We start from the raw sequence: 17,053 nt of genomic DNA, 5'->3' as shown, positions 1-17,053 counted from the left end.
CATATCTTTACCCTCAAATGTAAAAATGCAAAAGGACCCCCATTTGGAAACAGCATAAAACACAACCATTCACATTACAAGCTACAAGAACAGAGTAAATATTAATGTTTGATTACTCTGTCTCCAGGTGGGCCGTTTTGTCCTGCTGGTCCCTGAAAACAGTACAAGACATGATAGAAACCATTAGATAACACTAAATTCACATCTATCAGATGTAATTACATTGCATGTGTAGAATCCAGCCTTTGAAAAGGTTAAAAAAAAGCATGAAAACACTTACATCATCTCCTCTCTCGCCTTTATCACCATTGGCACCACGAAAACCCCTGTCTCCCTAAAACAACAAGCACAGCGATTGCAGATAGGCCAATGTCCTTTGAAAACTGTATACTGTAAAGACCCATTCTGTATAAAGTCAAACACCACCAGTAGTGAAACAGAACTAGTCTATATTCTAACATTTACCAGACAAATAAAATCATGATGTAAAAGACATCAATATATCAAGTTCCTCTGTACCTTGGCACCAGAAGGTCCGTAGTTTCCAGGTCTTCCTGGTTCACCATTTTTACCAGAATCTCCCTGAAAGCATGAAACAAAGTTTAATTATGTTTTACTGCAGGAAATTACTCAAAAGAAGCAAATATTACAAATTATATCTCTCTAAGACAGAATTGGTAAATAAATGTAGAGCAAATGGAGACTTTTGCTCAAGTCTCGATCTTCTCAGATGTTTCTTCTGAGAAAAAGATCCAATAATTTCATGTGTCTCCTGTGAAAATGTCTTGCGCAGATTTGTCAAAATGAAGTCTGCGATCAAAAGTCAGAGATCTCAGAATGAACTCATATTTCCCATCAAATGCTCCTAAGGCAAGAACTTTTATTCAGCAAGAATGCATTTAATTGATCAAAAGTGACAAGTAAAGACTTTCTATTCATCCAAAAAAAAAAAAAAAAAAAGACACTTAAATGAAACATATCTAAGAACTCATTAAACTCTGCTGAGCTCTAAAAGAGAAACCTCAGAGATGGATATTGATATTGGTTGGACAGATATTAAAAATGAATTACATATTAATATACTGAGAACTCTTATTGCTGTCTGATTATAGGTTCTAGCATGCTCTAAATTTTGAATCATCATTTTTTGAAATACAGACAAATTTTCATCCCTTACTCTTTCTCCTTTGGATCCATATTGGCCGGGGTCTCCTTTAGGACCTGGTTCTCCTTGCAAGCCCTACAATATGAAATAAAAGGTTTATTTATAAATAAAGAAGAAGAAGAACATACAACCATACATCCTACTTTTCGTTTAGTATATTCTTTCCTACAGAATTTAAACAAAGTACAAACATTCTGAGAGTTCTGAGAGCAATTTGGATGTCAAATTTGGTAAGTGTTTGGCTGTTCAAGAGGCAAACATCCCCTGTCCCGGTCTCCAGATGCAGGCTGGAGTGGAAACAGCCGCGCATAAAACTGACTGACACATCACGCAGCCAATGAACATTGCTCAAAGGGGCGGGAGCATCTGCAGTCCTATTGAGGTGATGTTTTATAGTAGAGTGATATACATTTTCTCATCCAATTAGATTCTGATATCTAAACATGTGGATCTATAACTTGGGATCATTTCAAATGCATCTGGATCAATAGAAGCTCCAATGTATCTGGATCAAAGTAATATGATGTGAACATGCAAACAATTCTTGCCCTCAGCTGATACAGTCATGAGAGTCCATAAACATGAAAAAAAAACTGGTGTAGTAGATTTCCAGTTAGCAGATTTATTAACATACACATGCAAGTGTAAATCCCCACCCTATGACTTTGCCATAACCATATATGGAGCTTACAACGTGTGTTTTTCTTATGCATGACCTCATCTACATATAATCTCCATGTGCATATTACCATCAACAAATGTGACACTAATACATTAAACGGTACAAGAAACTAAAAAAAAATGGAGATAATACAGATTGTACATATCGCTTTGATAAAAATCCTTTTCTTAATTACTATTACCGAACAAGATCGTTTTAAGACATTAAGACCTGTTATATTTTAATGTATCTTGAATATGTAGAACATGAGTATGTCAAATCTAGGATTAGAATAACAAGAGAATAACATTATAAACCTAATGTAACCTATACAATAGGGTGTTTGTTTCTCTGGGGTTTTTTTTTAAATCATTTAAAAAATATTTAGATATTTTTACTGTAAATAAAACAAATTTCCTTCAACTCAGAATGTGATTTTTCAGCAATTCCAAGAGGATGACAAATTATTTGAAATGAGATTTACAAAAGCTGAACATCCTTTACCAATCTTTCCTTTACACAGATTATATCACAATGCATTTAAATTAGTAACCAGAATATTAATATTATAATATAGCCATAAGTATATGTGGTGTATTAACCAGTCATTCAGTTATACTTACATCTGGCCCTGGTGACCCTTTGCAGCCTGGAAGGCCAGAAAATCCTGGCTCACCCTATGAAATATAATACAAACACACAAAACATAAACACTCTTCTTCATGGTGGGAGTCAAACACCTTGAACTGCATTTAATTATGTCGAGGGTGACATCACACTAAGAAACAGTGAAGTCATACAGAGGAAAAAGATCTTTCAAAACAAGACTGCATGCAATCTAGAGACAGAAAATAACAACAGAAAGAAATATGCGTCGTAAATCACATCAAATGATAAAGTTTTACTGTGAGTTGAGATGTTTCATGTGCAGATGGGCGAATAAAGACAAGGCACAGTGATTTGTTGAGTGGAAAATGCCCTGAAAAGAGTTACAGTACATGTTGAGAGGAGCAAAACAACTAAAGGATGAAGACGAAGTAAAGTCAAGGGAAGAGACACAAGACTAGGCTGTTTCCCCAAACGGCAGACACACTTAAAAAGAGACAAAGCAGAAATGGAATAAAGTGTCAGACAGACAAGACAGACAGTCATGCAAAGTTCTCTGTATCTTTTGTTCACATACTGTTAACCTGAAATCTGACACAGGATGCCAGAGAAAGCAGAAGAGGAATGACAGAAAAATATGTCAAATCTAAAATCAGTGTATTAAAAACTAATTTTATAGGCAGTTACCATAGGAATATTTCACGTTTAACTTTTACACTTTTGTGGAACACAAAAGGAGATATTTTGCAGAACATTCACACTGCTCTTTTCTGCACAATGACAGTGAATGTACAGTAGACGTGGCGCTGATAAAAGAGGAAATAACTGCACTGTGTATTCTAAGTCTTCTAACAGTCATATGATCCATTTGTATGAAGGACAGAACAAAATGTAAAGCTTTATTTTTTCAGAAAATCCCTAAAAATCTCTGACATCAGTAGCTGCGTTTACATGGACCCTGATAATCCGATAGTAATCAGACTAGTAGCAGCCAGAATAAAAAAAGTCACATGTGACCATGTCAATCGGAATGATTTGGTCAAATCCGATTTAAATTTTACAGTCCTATTTCCCATGTACATACTATGTACTTATAATAATTACAATAACTGGGTAATAACTAGGTACTAACCCTGAACCTACCCCTAAATCTAACCCATGTTGTTACCTTATATTAACCAGTAGGTTTGTAATTGTAAGGGGTGGTTTAAACCTTTTATAATCTGTTCAATAGGACATGTAAACAATTGATCGAATTGAAAACCAAAATTGGAACGTTGTGCAATGACGTAGAAATGGCATAATGACGTATGAAACACGGAACAAGCTGTTGTTGTTGAATATAGTGTTATAAATGACTGCCGTGTCAATCTAACATTCTTCTTCCACTCATCGTATGTAAAGCAGTGAAAGACAATGTTGTCCCACGTCTCGCTTTGGACTCTCATACACAAACACCTTGTTTTGGGCAGTGTGCGCATTTCATAAGATAAATTCTGATTTGAAGCTTGTGACATATGAACGTTTACATGCCATCACTTTATTTAGCGTTCATGTAAACAGTATGTTCGGATTCATCAATTGGAATGATTTAATTCCGATTGAAACAAAAGGTGTCCATGTAAACGTAGCTAGTGACATGAAAAATGCATGACTTGTGAGCAATCGCCACTGACATCAGACCAGGCGAGTGAATGTACATGAACACGAATAACAAAAAGATGTGAAAACTATGGTGGATAGAAATTTTCAGATTTAAATAACCTAATTTTCAGTTTTGTCTTCTTTTTTTTTTATGTAGTCATACACTCTAAAAAATGAAAATTTCCTTATTGCCATCGATGGTTCCATGAAGAACCTTTTCCAAAAGGTCCCTTATAGTGGAAAAGTTTCTTTAGAAAAACTAAACTTAGAAAAAAATTGTTATTTTAGGAACTGTTACAAGAAAGGTTATTTGGGGTTCTTTGGCATCATTATGAAACTTTTGGAACCTTTACTTTTAAGAGTGTATAGACCAATTTAATCACACCTTTATGGTGTTTATTAGTCATTTTTAGAGCTTGACAGCTCTTTGAGTTCTAAACTCAACAGAACAGAAAATAGCGGCAAACATTGTACAAAATGTCTCCATTTGTGTTCCATTGGTAAAGGATACAGAATTTCCCCTTTAAAATAATGATTTGTGTCACATAAGAAGAGGACATGAGCACTTACCTTACGTCCGTCGATGCCATCAAGACCACTGTAACCTTTGTCTCCCTAAAAGTAGGATTGGGATTCAATTCAGCATGATATACAACTTCTGACTGGCAAAACTACATAATTAAAGAGAATAATAAATAAGCTCACCTTGAAGCCTTTATGACCTCTCTCACCCTGCAGATAAAACAAGAGTGTATTAGAGACGCTTTGCAGTTCTAGAATGAATTATGAGATAAAAATAATCAACTGCAGACTGTTGGAATGTGCTTTTAATAAAAATGTTCACTGAATCAGCAAGGAAGCTCTGTCTCTTTTACCTTATCACCTTTTATTCCTTGGTCTCCCTGGAAGGAAAGGAAAATAGTATAGATTATCACTTCAGCAAGAGTGCACAAATCAACTGTAATATAAACAGAATGTAAATATTTGTGAGAGAGAGGGAAAGACAGACCTTCATTCCTTGGTAACCGACTGGCCCGGGATCACCAGGATTTCCCTAATAGGAGAAGTAGAGCAAAGATCAGAGAGAATGCCAAAAAGAGGTTTGCAATGTGCTTGTGGTATAACTAATAGAGAGACATTTGGATGCCCCCTCAACCCCTATTAAGATCCCCCTAGTGACCATATTAACAGACCTGACGTGAGAATAAACAAGGAAAACGGTAGGATAAAGAAATCAAGATCGTATCTTCAAGAAACAATTCCTACAGGGCCTTTTAGAATCAACTGTATGCTGTAATAATTATAGTTTTGTCTACAAAATCAGCATTCACTGTAAAATAACAGAATAGCTGGCTCAGACACATATGCTGTTTAATAGCTTAGCTGGATGTTTTCCAATGTGTCTGGTTGTTTGATGATACTAATGAGAGCCATATATCTAAAAACATCCTTACAAACATAGAAAAATTGTGATCATGTGGCAGACAGGAAGTCCAACAGCAAATTCAGAGAAAAAAATCATTTTATAAGTCATTGAAATTATAACAGCTGCAGAAGATGAAAGATGCTGGGCCTCGGGGTCAGTCGAGGGAATTGCTTTGTTTGGATTCTCAACAAAGAGATCCGGGGACACATGGAACATTTATTAGACACAATGATTTCAGAGCCATGTGAAAAGTATTAATCAGTATGTTAATTGGCACATACAATGGAGTTTTTTAAATGACAGCTGTATATTTTGACTTAAGGTGCGGTCACATTTACTGTTCTTCAGCGAATTTATGCGGGGGGAATCTAGTCATTTCAATAGTGTAATATCTGAATCCACTTTTCCTGAAACAATTGATCACCTATTCTTTTACTGTGAGGTTACTTCTAAATTTTGGTTTGATATACATAGCTGGTTGTCAGGAAAAATGGAGACAATTCCTCCTATATCCCAACAAGATGTGATCTTTTTTAAGTGTGATTTAAATTCACCCTTCTTTGATGTTGTAAATTTTGTTTTATAGATAGGTAAATATCATATCCATACTTGTAAATGGAAAAAATGTAAGCCCTCCTTAATATATTTCTATGTGAGTTTGTTTCAAATGTTTCAAAAAACATAATAGAAAGTCTGAAACTGTTTATCTCTGTCAAAATATGTACTATTTTAGTATTTTTTTCTTTGATGTCTATATCGGCTACCTGTTTGTCTTCATCCTTGCTCCTTTTTCTTTCTTTTTTTTCTTTTTCTTTCTTTAACTCGAACTTTGTGTCACTCTCAATGGAAGTGTCTTACATTGTTGACTGTTCCCTGTCTTATGTACATTCTGCAATTAAATATATATATATATATATATATATATATATATATATATATATATATCTGAATCCACACGAATTTCGTGTGAAGGGGCGAAAGATTTCCCCCATGAAGATTTCACAAAGGATTCAAGCTGGTCACACAGATTCACCTTTTTTTTATAAGCTATGTGTTATTTATGTTATATGTAACATGGTCTTGTAAAGCATGACATTTAGTTCTTTAGTATGTCTCTACATATAGCAGAATGACAATAAAGCTCACTTGACTCGACTTGACTTATGCCTACAAACACCCACTATCACTTCTAAAAGGGCATTTATCTAGCAAAAGCAGATAGCAGATGCTTACCGGAGAGCCAACATCTCCTTTCTCTCCCGGCATGCCTGGTCTTCCATTCTCTCCCTGCAGGAAAAGGAAAGGTTAGGCCACAGACCCCTGTGCATGCTGAGAGTGAATTAAACATGAATATATGTAGATGGATGGAGAGGCAACATAAAGACATAAAAATAAATTTTATTAATACTCACTTTTAGTCCTGGGTCTCCAGGGGGTCCCACAGGGCCTCCAGGGGCCTGTGAAAATATTGCATGAAACAGTTAGAAACAGAAAATATCCATAACGACTTGTTTAAATGGGTTAGACAAGTAATATCACTTACGTTGCAGTCAAAGGAGCAGCACTGAAGGAAAGATTTATAAAACAAAATTAATTTAGTCATGTACAAAATAAAGGTATTCTATACAAATGTGCAAATGCAATGGGAAAGCAACATACCACATCCTTTGTTTCATTTGTCTAGAATGAAAAGAAAAAAAGGAAAGAGGACAACATTAGAAAAATCTACACACAATTGGCTCAAAGCTCAAATGTTACTTATGGCTGCTATTATTGATGGCGCACAATAAAGGAAGTTCAGTGGGTTGGAATTCCCTCTGCTCATGTGTTTAAAGAAATCTATATTAATAAACAAATAAATGCATTAAGTCTATAAAGTAGAGTTGATTTTAGTAATATACACTAGAGTTGAAAGGCTGCAGGTGGGAAAAAAATATCTAATGCTCATCAAGGCTGCATTTATTTGACCAAAAATACAGAAAAAATTGTAATATTGTGAAACATCGTTACAATTTAAAGTAACTGTTTTAAAAAAAAAAAAAAAAAAATTTTTTAAATGACTGACCTCAAACTTTGAATGGTATAGTGTATATAGCTCAAGGCACACAATGTACACACAGGTCAATGCCAATGCAATTTTTCTCAAAGAAATATTTGATCATTCAATTTCAAGCAGATTCTTAATTATTTTTCTTCATGCAAAACCAATTCTAAATGTGTTTTGGCCAGTCTGATTTATAAATCCACAGGAAAACCACATAAACATCCTCGTTGTGGTGCGTTTGTGTTACGACACTCACAATCATGTGAATGATGGAGCGTATAGAGCTTATTTGTGTGGAGAACGTGTTGTCTGCAGCGGTGAAGTTCTGTCTGTAGTTCGGATCTGTGGCAATGACAGACAGTCTGGTGTCCTGGGAAAAATAGAGTTGAAAGAAAAGAGAAACATTACGTCTTGTCCAAATACATCTGCATGAGAAAACAATTTCTCTTTCTCACAAACAGCATCACTTTATGTGGTCAGACTTTTGGCCATCGGCATAAACTACTCCACATTGCTGCTTATTATTGGTGCCCACTTATACTGGAAAAAGACATATGATTTACTGCTAAGTGGCGGGTTTTATATTGTTTACTTGCTATTAATTGTTTCAAATAAAAATCTTGGTAACACTTAGTCCACCTTAGGCATTCTACTAACTATAAGTAGCATTGCAACTACAGTACATGTCAACAACCAATCAGTAGAATAGTTTGTCTGTATAATATCTGCTAACTTTTTATTTTGGTCCCCAAACAGACATTCTACTGACATTGTTATGTCTATTAACTCTAACTTAACAGTCTAGGCTACTAATTCGTTAATAAGAGTTAGCTGACATGTAGTTGCAAAGTTAGTAGAATGTCTAAAGTGGACTATCAAAATAAAGTATAACCAAAATCTTAAATATTTTTCAAACATTAAATGGCATGCACCTTGTAAACTGTGGCAAAAATGGTAGTCTAAGCACTTATTGTAGGAACTATAAATTAAATGCAACCTTTTTTATATGTAATAAAAAAGAATTTAGTTTAAGTGAAGTGCACATTCATTCCCTGAAATTTGAAATCCAGCCAATCAGATTGAAGCTTGCCATTTTGAAAGAGCACTTGCCTGATTTGAGTATAATATAAATCAGGCAGTTTGGAGGATACATTTCATGCACAATGGTTTTCAAGTAAAGTCATACAGTATTTACTTAAAAAGTCTTTGTTTGCATCAATTATATATATGTCAGAAAACGTAATGCAATGCACTTTAGATTAAAGAAGCATTTATTTCATGTACAGTACCTCCTGGTCAGGTGAGATGGCCACAGCGAACACTTTGATGGCGTGTTGTCGTGCTTCATTGGCAGCATCCTGGATCCCACCACATGGCTCCTTGTAGCCGGTCACAGGGTGACCATCCGTGACCACCACAATGTACTTATTCTCATGATAGTGGGAGCCCCTGCAAGCAGATGTATGTATGTATGTATGTTTGTATGTATGTATTTTAGAATGCATATGCAGTTTCAAATAATGCCAAAATGAACATACGCTCGAAGCAGCTCAGCGATACCATCCTTGATGGCACAGTCGGTGTACGTTCCTTTGCCTATGTATTTGATTCTGTCTATGGCATCTTTCAGGTCATTGCGTCTTGTGTTCAGATCAACTAATTCCATCACCAGCTCGGTGTCGTCACTGTAGTGCAGCGCTCCTGAGTTCCACGTCACATCTCGATCACAAGGCTGTCGCCTGTCAACAACATAATCAAATTACATTTGTAGCAAAGCATTAAAGTAAAAATATATGTAAACTTATTGTTAAAGGTGCACGAAATTTAAAGAAATTCAGTTATCGTGTAAATGCACTTACAAAAAAGTACATGATATGATTTGGCCTGGTCATGTGATCTCAATATGGCGGCTCCACTCATGTATAAAATAAATCTGATTTTTCTAGGCCTGGTTTACTCTTTGTGCCTTTAAAGGAGACCTATTATGCCCTTTTTCAGAGTCTTGATTTTGTTTTTGTGGTCTACTAGAATAGGTTTTAATGCTTGAATTCTTAAAAAAAAACATTTTTCACACATTTTAAATTTTTGCAGCACCTCTCTTCCCAGTCTGTCAGTAATGCTCTGTTTAGTTCCTAGGTGTGCTCGACTTGAAGCGGCGCTGTACAGACCGATCGGTGTATGACATCAAAGTATCATGAGAGCGATTCGAAAACATACGGAGCCGTCTGCTCTCCAATCGCTCTCGTGGTACTTTGATGTCACACACCGATCAGTTTGCGCAGCACTGCTTCAAGTCGAACACATCTAATCTCTATGAAGCCCCTCCTTCCGAAAAGAGCAATGTGCTCTGATTGGTTCAGCTGGACCAGTGTGTTGTGATTGGTTAACCGCTTAGAGCATGTTTCTGAAATTTCCCTTACGATAACACACTTCTAACGCATCTCAACCAGGCCTTGCCCCCTTTAGTTTGAGAATGCCTTGGGCAGTGATTATTTTAATGAGGAATATTGTGACGTGTACGTTCCTGGATGAAAACTCAAGACTACAATCCTGGCGTTTCAGGGAGTTCAGAAACAATGTGCACAGATATAGAGAATAACACCCTTTGAAATGGAATTTGTGCTTTGTAACTTTGCAGACCTTTTTCATGCTCAAACAACAACATAACACAATAAAACTTAAAAAAAAAGAAAAAGAAGCATAATAGGATCACTTTAAACGAATAAAGATATGACAAAGATATCATTTGATAAAATATGTGATAATATATGATAAATATATGATAAAATATATGATAAGTGATAGATATAATAAAAAATTATAAAACAGCATAGCATACAGGTTTTTCAGCTCATCGATGAAGAGCTTAGTGAAGGTCTTGATCTGGTCGATGTAGAACTCTGGAGGTTTGAATCTGAGGGCCACACTTTCAGATGTGTCCAACACAAAGAACAAATCCACAGGACACTCTGCAGGAAGACAGAAGTAGAATCACAAAATCATCTGTGGTTCAAAAATCAATGCTCTTACTTATGTGCTTTACAGGTCTAGTCAATCAAATTTACAGTCATGACTTCAGGAAAAGTATCAAATGCTTAAATGTGAGTTTGCATATGGCAAGCCATTTTAACATTTAAAAGCTAATTTTGACTATCCGGAATTAACATTGTAGATATCAACAATGTCTTTCTGACTAGTCGTAATTACATTTTGGATAGTTGGAATTGTCATTCAAGATATCTTTAACGTAATTGTGACTAGTCGAATCGACAGATAGAGATATCTGTAATTCAGTTTTAACTAGGCAAAACTGAATTACAGATATCTGCAATGACGTCATTGAAAATGACATTCAACTCGTCACACATCTTAAATGACAATTGCAGATATCTGTAATTCAGTTTTGACTAGGCAGAATGAAAGTTAAAGATATCTCAAACGTCATTATGACTAGTGCAAATTATTGTGCATGACGTTGCTCTATTTTAGATATCCATTTCCCCTCCCCGCCATATTCAAAGAAGAAGTGGGTTAATTTCCTTATTTCTATGAATGGAAGAAGAAAGAAGCAGTCATGGCATTGGCTGTAATCGAAAAAAACACCAGAAAATGATTTTTATATACAAAAAAAAATATAAAAAAAAAATGCTGCAATACTATGTTTATGATCATGCTTAAAAGGTTATTGTTGCCGTAAGATTTATGCGTGAAAGAGATTCACACTAATTCACTTTAATAAAGATGCTGACATGCATGCTATTCTTGCCATGGAAGTACAATAACATTAACTTCCTTAGATGAGAAAAAAAGTTCTTAGTTCAGATTAGTTCTTATTTTTTATTTTATTTTTTCAGTTTGAAACAGTATCTAACAGCATTAAAAAGACGATTAAAAACTCTGGTTGCTCCGACATGGTGCTAATCAGTGCTAATTAAAGTTAACAGGCAACAGGTGCTATGTGATTTGATGATTTGAACAACACGCTCTGCTCCTGGCTAAAGTGTGATGCATACAGATATCTGCAACGTCATTTGGCCTAGTCAAAACTCTAATTCAAGATATCTGTAATTACATTTTGACTAGGCAGAATGAAAGTTACAGATATCTCAAATTTCAGATATCTCTAATCAAAATTCATTTCAAGATATCTATAACTTGATAATAGATATCTACAATTAAATTATGACTATCCCTAACTCCAGTTTAAGATATCTACAACGTCATTTTGACTAGTCATAACTCCAGTTACAGATATCTACAACGTCATTTCGCCTAGTCAAAACTTAATTTAAGATATCTGAAAAGGAACATGTAGATATCTTGAATTGAGGTGAATTAAAGATATCTTGAACTGGAGTTATGACTAGTCAGAATCAAACTGAAGATATCTCAAACTAGAATTACAGATATCTACAATTCAGTTGCAGATATCCGTAATTCACATAGTGGATATCTGCAACTGAATTGTAGATATCTGTAATGATAAACCCCATACAAACGAATGGCAAAAGTGACGTCATTTGTCCTAGGAAGAATGTCTTTGTGGATATCTGAAATGACAATTATGGATAGGAAGAATGTAGTTGTGGATATCTGAAATGTTCTTTTTGACTAGGCAAAACTGAATTAGCCTACAGATATCTGCAACACATATCCAGTCTAGTCATGTAAATGTTTATGTTAACAGTAGCAATGCATTCTCGTGTTCACTATGCTGAATTGTGAGGTAAAATAAAGTACATAAAATATTTTGTTATAGGGCGTGAATGGGTGTAACATTCAATGTTTACTCACTTTTATCTCCACTTCCTAATCGTGATAATTACATGTATGGTTAGTTTGGGGGGGAAATGATGAGCTCCCCCTATTGGCGGATGATAAACTTGACGCTCCATCGTCAGTTTTGGACATGTGAGACATTTGCATCACCTGACCTAAACCGTGCAGTCATGTGACATTACAGGTGATTTGAATATGAAAGTATCTGAGAGACAGTATATAGGTATGTACATATCTATCCAGATGTGTGGTCTGTGTAACTGCAACAATGCCTAATCAAATCTTCAAACTTTAAAATCAATCTCCTTGGGACAGTCCAACCAGATTAACTTTCTTCAGATAAACATTAACTATTCAACTATCAACTATTTCATCTTATATTTACCAAATTAAGCACAGTTAATGAAGAATCCACGAATGTGGCCTAAACCGAGGCCTTTCATGCATAGAAGCACATGGTTTCTTCAAAAACAAGTTGCATCTCAACAAATCATCAATTCCAGAGCATCTGCTGAATCATAACTCACTATCCCGATTTCAGTCACATTGAAGCATATTTTTTGATGCATTAAAGCATAATTATCTGCTGCATATACTGTAAAACCAGCAGCATCCCAACTCAAACATCCTCATGCATCTCTGGATAGATGGATACGTAATTTTGCAAGGGATCAAATAATGTCATTCATTCTGTAAGTTGCTACTATAGTATATTGTAATTCAATAACTCACTACCTTATTATACCACAACTCAATATACTACCATCCCAGTCAATACTATTGCATATAGGCTACACAATACTATTTAGCCTCTACACAAACTATTATAACTTTTCTATGTTTATTATAACAAAAGAGCAAACGTTACATAAGTTAAGAGTCAATATAGGTAGTATGTTGTATGTCCAGCGTTTATTTGCAGCTGTATTTAATAACCGACTTTTACGCACACGGGATAGTAATGTCGAACATGCTAAACATATTTATCCATTGCAAATAAGAAATTATCAATATAACTAGGACTAGAATATTCTCTATATAACTAGAATATATATATATAAAAAAATTATAATTACCTTTGGGGGAGGATTTTATGCCACCCTGAGCGAAGATCCCTGCCCAAAGTGCGCACAGAGCGGTCAATATATATCCATTAAGCGCCATAGATCCTGATTTAACTGCACGTTAACCGTGCAAACTGACGTTGAGGAACACACAGAACAGAACGAGTGATATGATTTCAGATGAAATATGAAAACTGGTTCGGGTGAGATGAAGTAGCAGACAGTGGCACGGTGGCGCGTCCGCTCAGAGCGCACAGCAGAATGAAACGCCTTTACAACAGGAGAGAGGAGGAGGAGGAGTTCGGTTCACTTATGTCTACTTCAGTGCTTCATATGCTGCTTACAGCGATGTTAGGCCCTGAAACACGTGAACATAAGTATATTGATAATCAACATTTACCTTAACATGCTTGTTTAATGCGTCCAATAAACTGTATGACTTTTAAAGATGCTTTGCTGCATAATGACTAAATGCATGGCATTTTAACACGTGCGCTTTCATGGTTATCTACGCATTAGCCTATTACTTGATATAATATTATAGGCCCACTGTAATACAGTCCAATAGTCAGAAATATCATGAAACAAATTTATATCTTAATATTTTAATGTATATACAAATATTGATATTAATAATTAGATCAATAATAACATACAATCTTAATAAAAAACTACCAAAGTATCACTTTTTTCTTAGTGCACTTTAAAAAAAAAACTATTGTTATATTGCAAAAACATAATACATTGTAATTGTAACCTTCTTTAGTTAGTGAAAGAATGCTTCAGAATCTATGTCATATTATTTATTCAGTGGTAGGGTGTTAATACCAAATCCCCAGGTTTATTCCAGCATTAATAAATTAGACATTTTTGCACAAAGTTTAGTTACCTTGGAAACATTTTTGTGAGTAAATGTGCATGTGACATGATGGAGCACTGTGGTTTGGTTGGGCAGAAGCAGAAAGATGCTCTGCGTTGAGTTGAACTGAGGGAACAACATGCAGCAGGGAGAGAATGAGACACTCTGATGAGGTTATGCAGCAAAGAGTCCTGTTGTCAGGAGGGGTGTGATTTGATCCGTGTGTGTGTGTGTGTGTGAGAGAGAGAGAGAGAGAGAGAGAGAGAGGGAGAGAATAAACAAGACATCTGACATTGTCTTTTCTATGAGGGGGGGGGGGGGGGGGGGGGGGGGTAATGTATTTTCACATCTGCATCTCGTCTACCAATTGAGAGGCGAGAGAAAGAAAGAATGAAGAGGAACATATGAAAAGCAAAAAAGAATGCCACTCCCTCATGCATCTCTCTGTCTTTGAAAGAGAAACAGCGCCACCCATGTGCGGATTTCTGTGTAACATGAGACCAGTTGTTGCTCACTATTGGCTCACTTAGATCTTAATTAGGACAGTCATCAACTTATCCCAGAACTAATCACAGTGATGAGTTTTCATACTTCTGTATGACTGAATAATTCAGTGCAATTCATTCCTTCTACAAAATATGGGCCAATTGTGTGCCTCACATAAATAGGCCTACTACTGTTCAAAAGTTTGAGGTCAGTAAAAAAAAAAAATGAACAATTTCACCAAAGACATTAAATGAATCAAAGGGACAGTAAAGACTTTTATAATGTTACAAAAGATTTCAATTTCAAATAAATGCTTTTCTTTTGAACTTTCCTCACTGTATCCACAAAATGTTAAGCAGCAACTGTTTTCAACATTGATAATAATAAGAAATGTTTCTTGAGCAGCAAATCATCATATTAGAATGATTTCTGAAGGCTCATGTGACACTAAAGACTGAAGTAATGCTGAAAATTCAGCTTTGCCATCACAGGAATAAACTACATTTTAAAGTTATTTTAAATTGCAATAATATTTCACAATATTAGTTTTTACTGTATATGTTTAAAAATAAAATAAGCGCAGCCTTGATGACGATTAGAGACTTTTTCCCAAAAGATAAAATCTTACAGACTTTTGTACAGTAAACATTGACAAGTGGATATTTGTAATATCAATATTAACTGTCGACCTTGTTACTGAATATTTGAAAAGGCATTGAATGACTCTCCTATAAAGTCTTCTGGCATTTGAGGGCTAAAATTTAATAAGCAAGGCTGGCTACACATGTGTTACTTAAACAATTAGCCATTAAAAAAACATATTGGTTGACCACTAATCTGAATCATGGGTGGGACGAGATATAGTGGTTACAGGCATAATGCAGTCAAACAGACTCTGGTTTGAGACCCACATGAAGCTGCTGTAAATCAGCACACCAAATGATGCCATTAATAGAGATAAATTATGATATATATTCCCTTGCGGTCATACATTTTCCTGAAACAATGACAGGATCACAGTGGAACAGTATTTCACTCGGGACTGTGAATATGGAGTTAATGAACAATGCTTTGAGTCTGGTTTAATGTCTCTCATTAGAGCAACAGTAAATTCAGCATGACATTCAAACATCTTGAGTGAAGAACGACATCATTATTCATTCGCGTACACAACAACAGACTTGCATAAATCCATGTGCATGTGAGAGGATGAGAAAACATCGAATTGCTTTTGAGAAAGTCCAAGCGAGAGCAGCTACAGAACGTTTTGATTGGGAAAGAGTGACGGTAAAGTCAGCAGAGTGAAGACACTACATTCATTGTACATCCAGCTGTGTTGCGTAAATTAGAGGAGGGGGAAAAGCAGTGTGGTTCACTAATAGAGGAATATTTTTTCCTCTTTCGGTCTGTAATGAACACGGCATGACCTGGAACATCACAGATGGGGAGATCAGGGTGGTCCCTGGATAAACCTAGTCATGGTTCTTTACAAAAACAAAAAAAAATACTGTAATACTGTGGTGGTACCATGGTAATAAATGATGTTTACATGGTACTCTATAGGTACTATGTGATAATATCATGATACATGATGCTTCAGAGAGATGTGAATTGGGATGTTTATGCTTTGGATCAGAATAGTTGCCTGGTGGCAACTGAAGGGAAATGGGTGTGTTTTTCCCCCTGAAGAAAGGATTCATTTCTGCTTGAAAATTCTATTACAAGAGACCAATGTTTGGCCAGAGCTCAGCAAGCTTTTTCCACTGATCTCATTTGCTTTTCTTTTTTTCTTCCACGAAAGAAAGAAAAAAAATCATTTTGCACCCTAAGACTGAGAGGGAAAAGGGGGGAAAGCATCTGGTAATAATCAGGATTTAATAGTGGAGGCTTACTGTAAATCTGCGAAGAATCTGACAGCTGCGCTGGTTCGTTCGGCCTGGCCAGCAGGATGGGGACTTCATCGAGGTGAATGACATTAGGAATCTTCTCTAGTATGTGCGAGAGAGAAGGATACTGTGAAAATGCTGAGCAAAAATCAGCACTAAAAATATATGGGAGATTTAAGAGCATTTGCTGAAGCAGAACAGACAGCTCAAAGTTCAAAGTAAGAGGCAGACTGACAGGTCAAAGTTCATGGCCCCTAAAGTAAATGCTATGCTGATATGTTTAAAAAAGAGGCAGGGGTTAAATTTGACCTATGGTTGCCTAGGGAGCCTCAAAGGTTTAGATTATCACAAAACAGCAGGTAACATAAACGCCCCAACTCCAAACACTATCTGAAAATAAATCTCACACACACACACACACACACACACACAC

At 35.7% G+C, this 17,053-nt stretch overlaps 1 protein-coding gene across 1 annotated transcript in view; it reads right to left on the bottom strand.

The window, feature by feature from the left end:
* Positions 1 to 13,677, bottom strand: part of col6a1 (collagen, type VI, alpha 1) — a 39,534-nt gene extending 25,857 nt beyond the window's left edge. Inside the window, exons 1-18 of the mRNA XM_084101543.1 lie at positions 13,402 to 13,677; positions 10,386 to 10,515; positions 9,085 to 9,285; positions 8,836 to 8,995; positions 7,803 to 7,916; positions 7,162 to 7,182; positions 7,046 to 7,066; positions 6,915 to 6,959; positions 6,736 to 6,789; positions 5,086 to 5,130; positions 4,952 to 4,978; positions 4,782 to 4,808; positions 4,647 to 4,691; positions 2,450 to 2,503; positions 1,178 to 1,240; positions 520 to 582; positions 281 to 334; positions 117 to 152 (exon numbers count right to left, since the gene is read on the bottom strand). Of these exons, the coding sequence (XP_083957669.1) occupies positions 117 to 152; positions 281 to 334; positions 520 to 582; positions 1,178 to 1,240; positions 2,450 to 2,503; positions 4,647 to 4,691; positions 4,782 to 4,808; positions 4,952 to 4,978; positions 5,086 to 5,130; positions 6,736 to 6,789; positions 6,915 to 6,959; positions 7,046 to 7,066; positions 7,162 to 7,182; positions 7,803 to 7,916; positions 8,836 to 8,995; positions 9,085 to 9,285; positions 10,386 to 10,515; positions 13,402 to 13,489 (1,248 nt within the window). The 5' untranslated portion in view covers positions 13,490 to 13,677. The remainder of the gene's footprint in view (positions 1 to 116; positions 153 to 280; positions 335 to 519; positions 583 to 1,177; positions 1,241 to 2,449; positions 2,504 to 4,646; positions 4,692 to 4,781; positions 4,809 to 4,951; positions 4,979 to 5,085; positions 5,131 to 6,735; positions 6,790 to 6,914; positions 6,960 to 7,045; positions 7,067 to 7,161; positions 7,183 to 7,802; positions 7,917 to 8,835; positions 8,996 to 9,084; positions 9,286 to 10,385; positions 10,516 to 13,401) is intronic.
* Between the last annotated feature and the right edge of the window lie 3,376 nt (positions 13,678 to 17,053).

The sequence above is a fragment of the Abramis brama genome (assembly GCF_963993115.1).
Source record: "Abramis brama genome assembly, chromosome: 23".
NCBI lineage: Eukaryota > Metazoa > Chordata > Actinopteri > Cypriniformes > Leuciscidae > Abramis > Abramis brama.
Note: the sequence above shows the minus strand (reverse complement) of the source record. Positions and strands in the feature narration are given on the sequence as shown.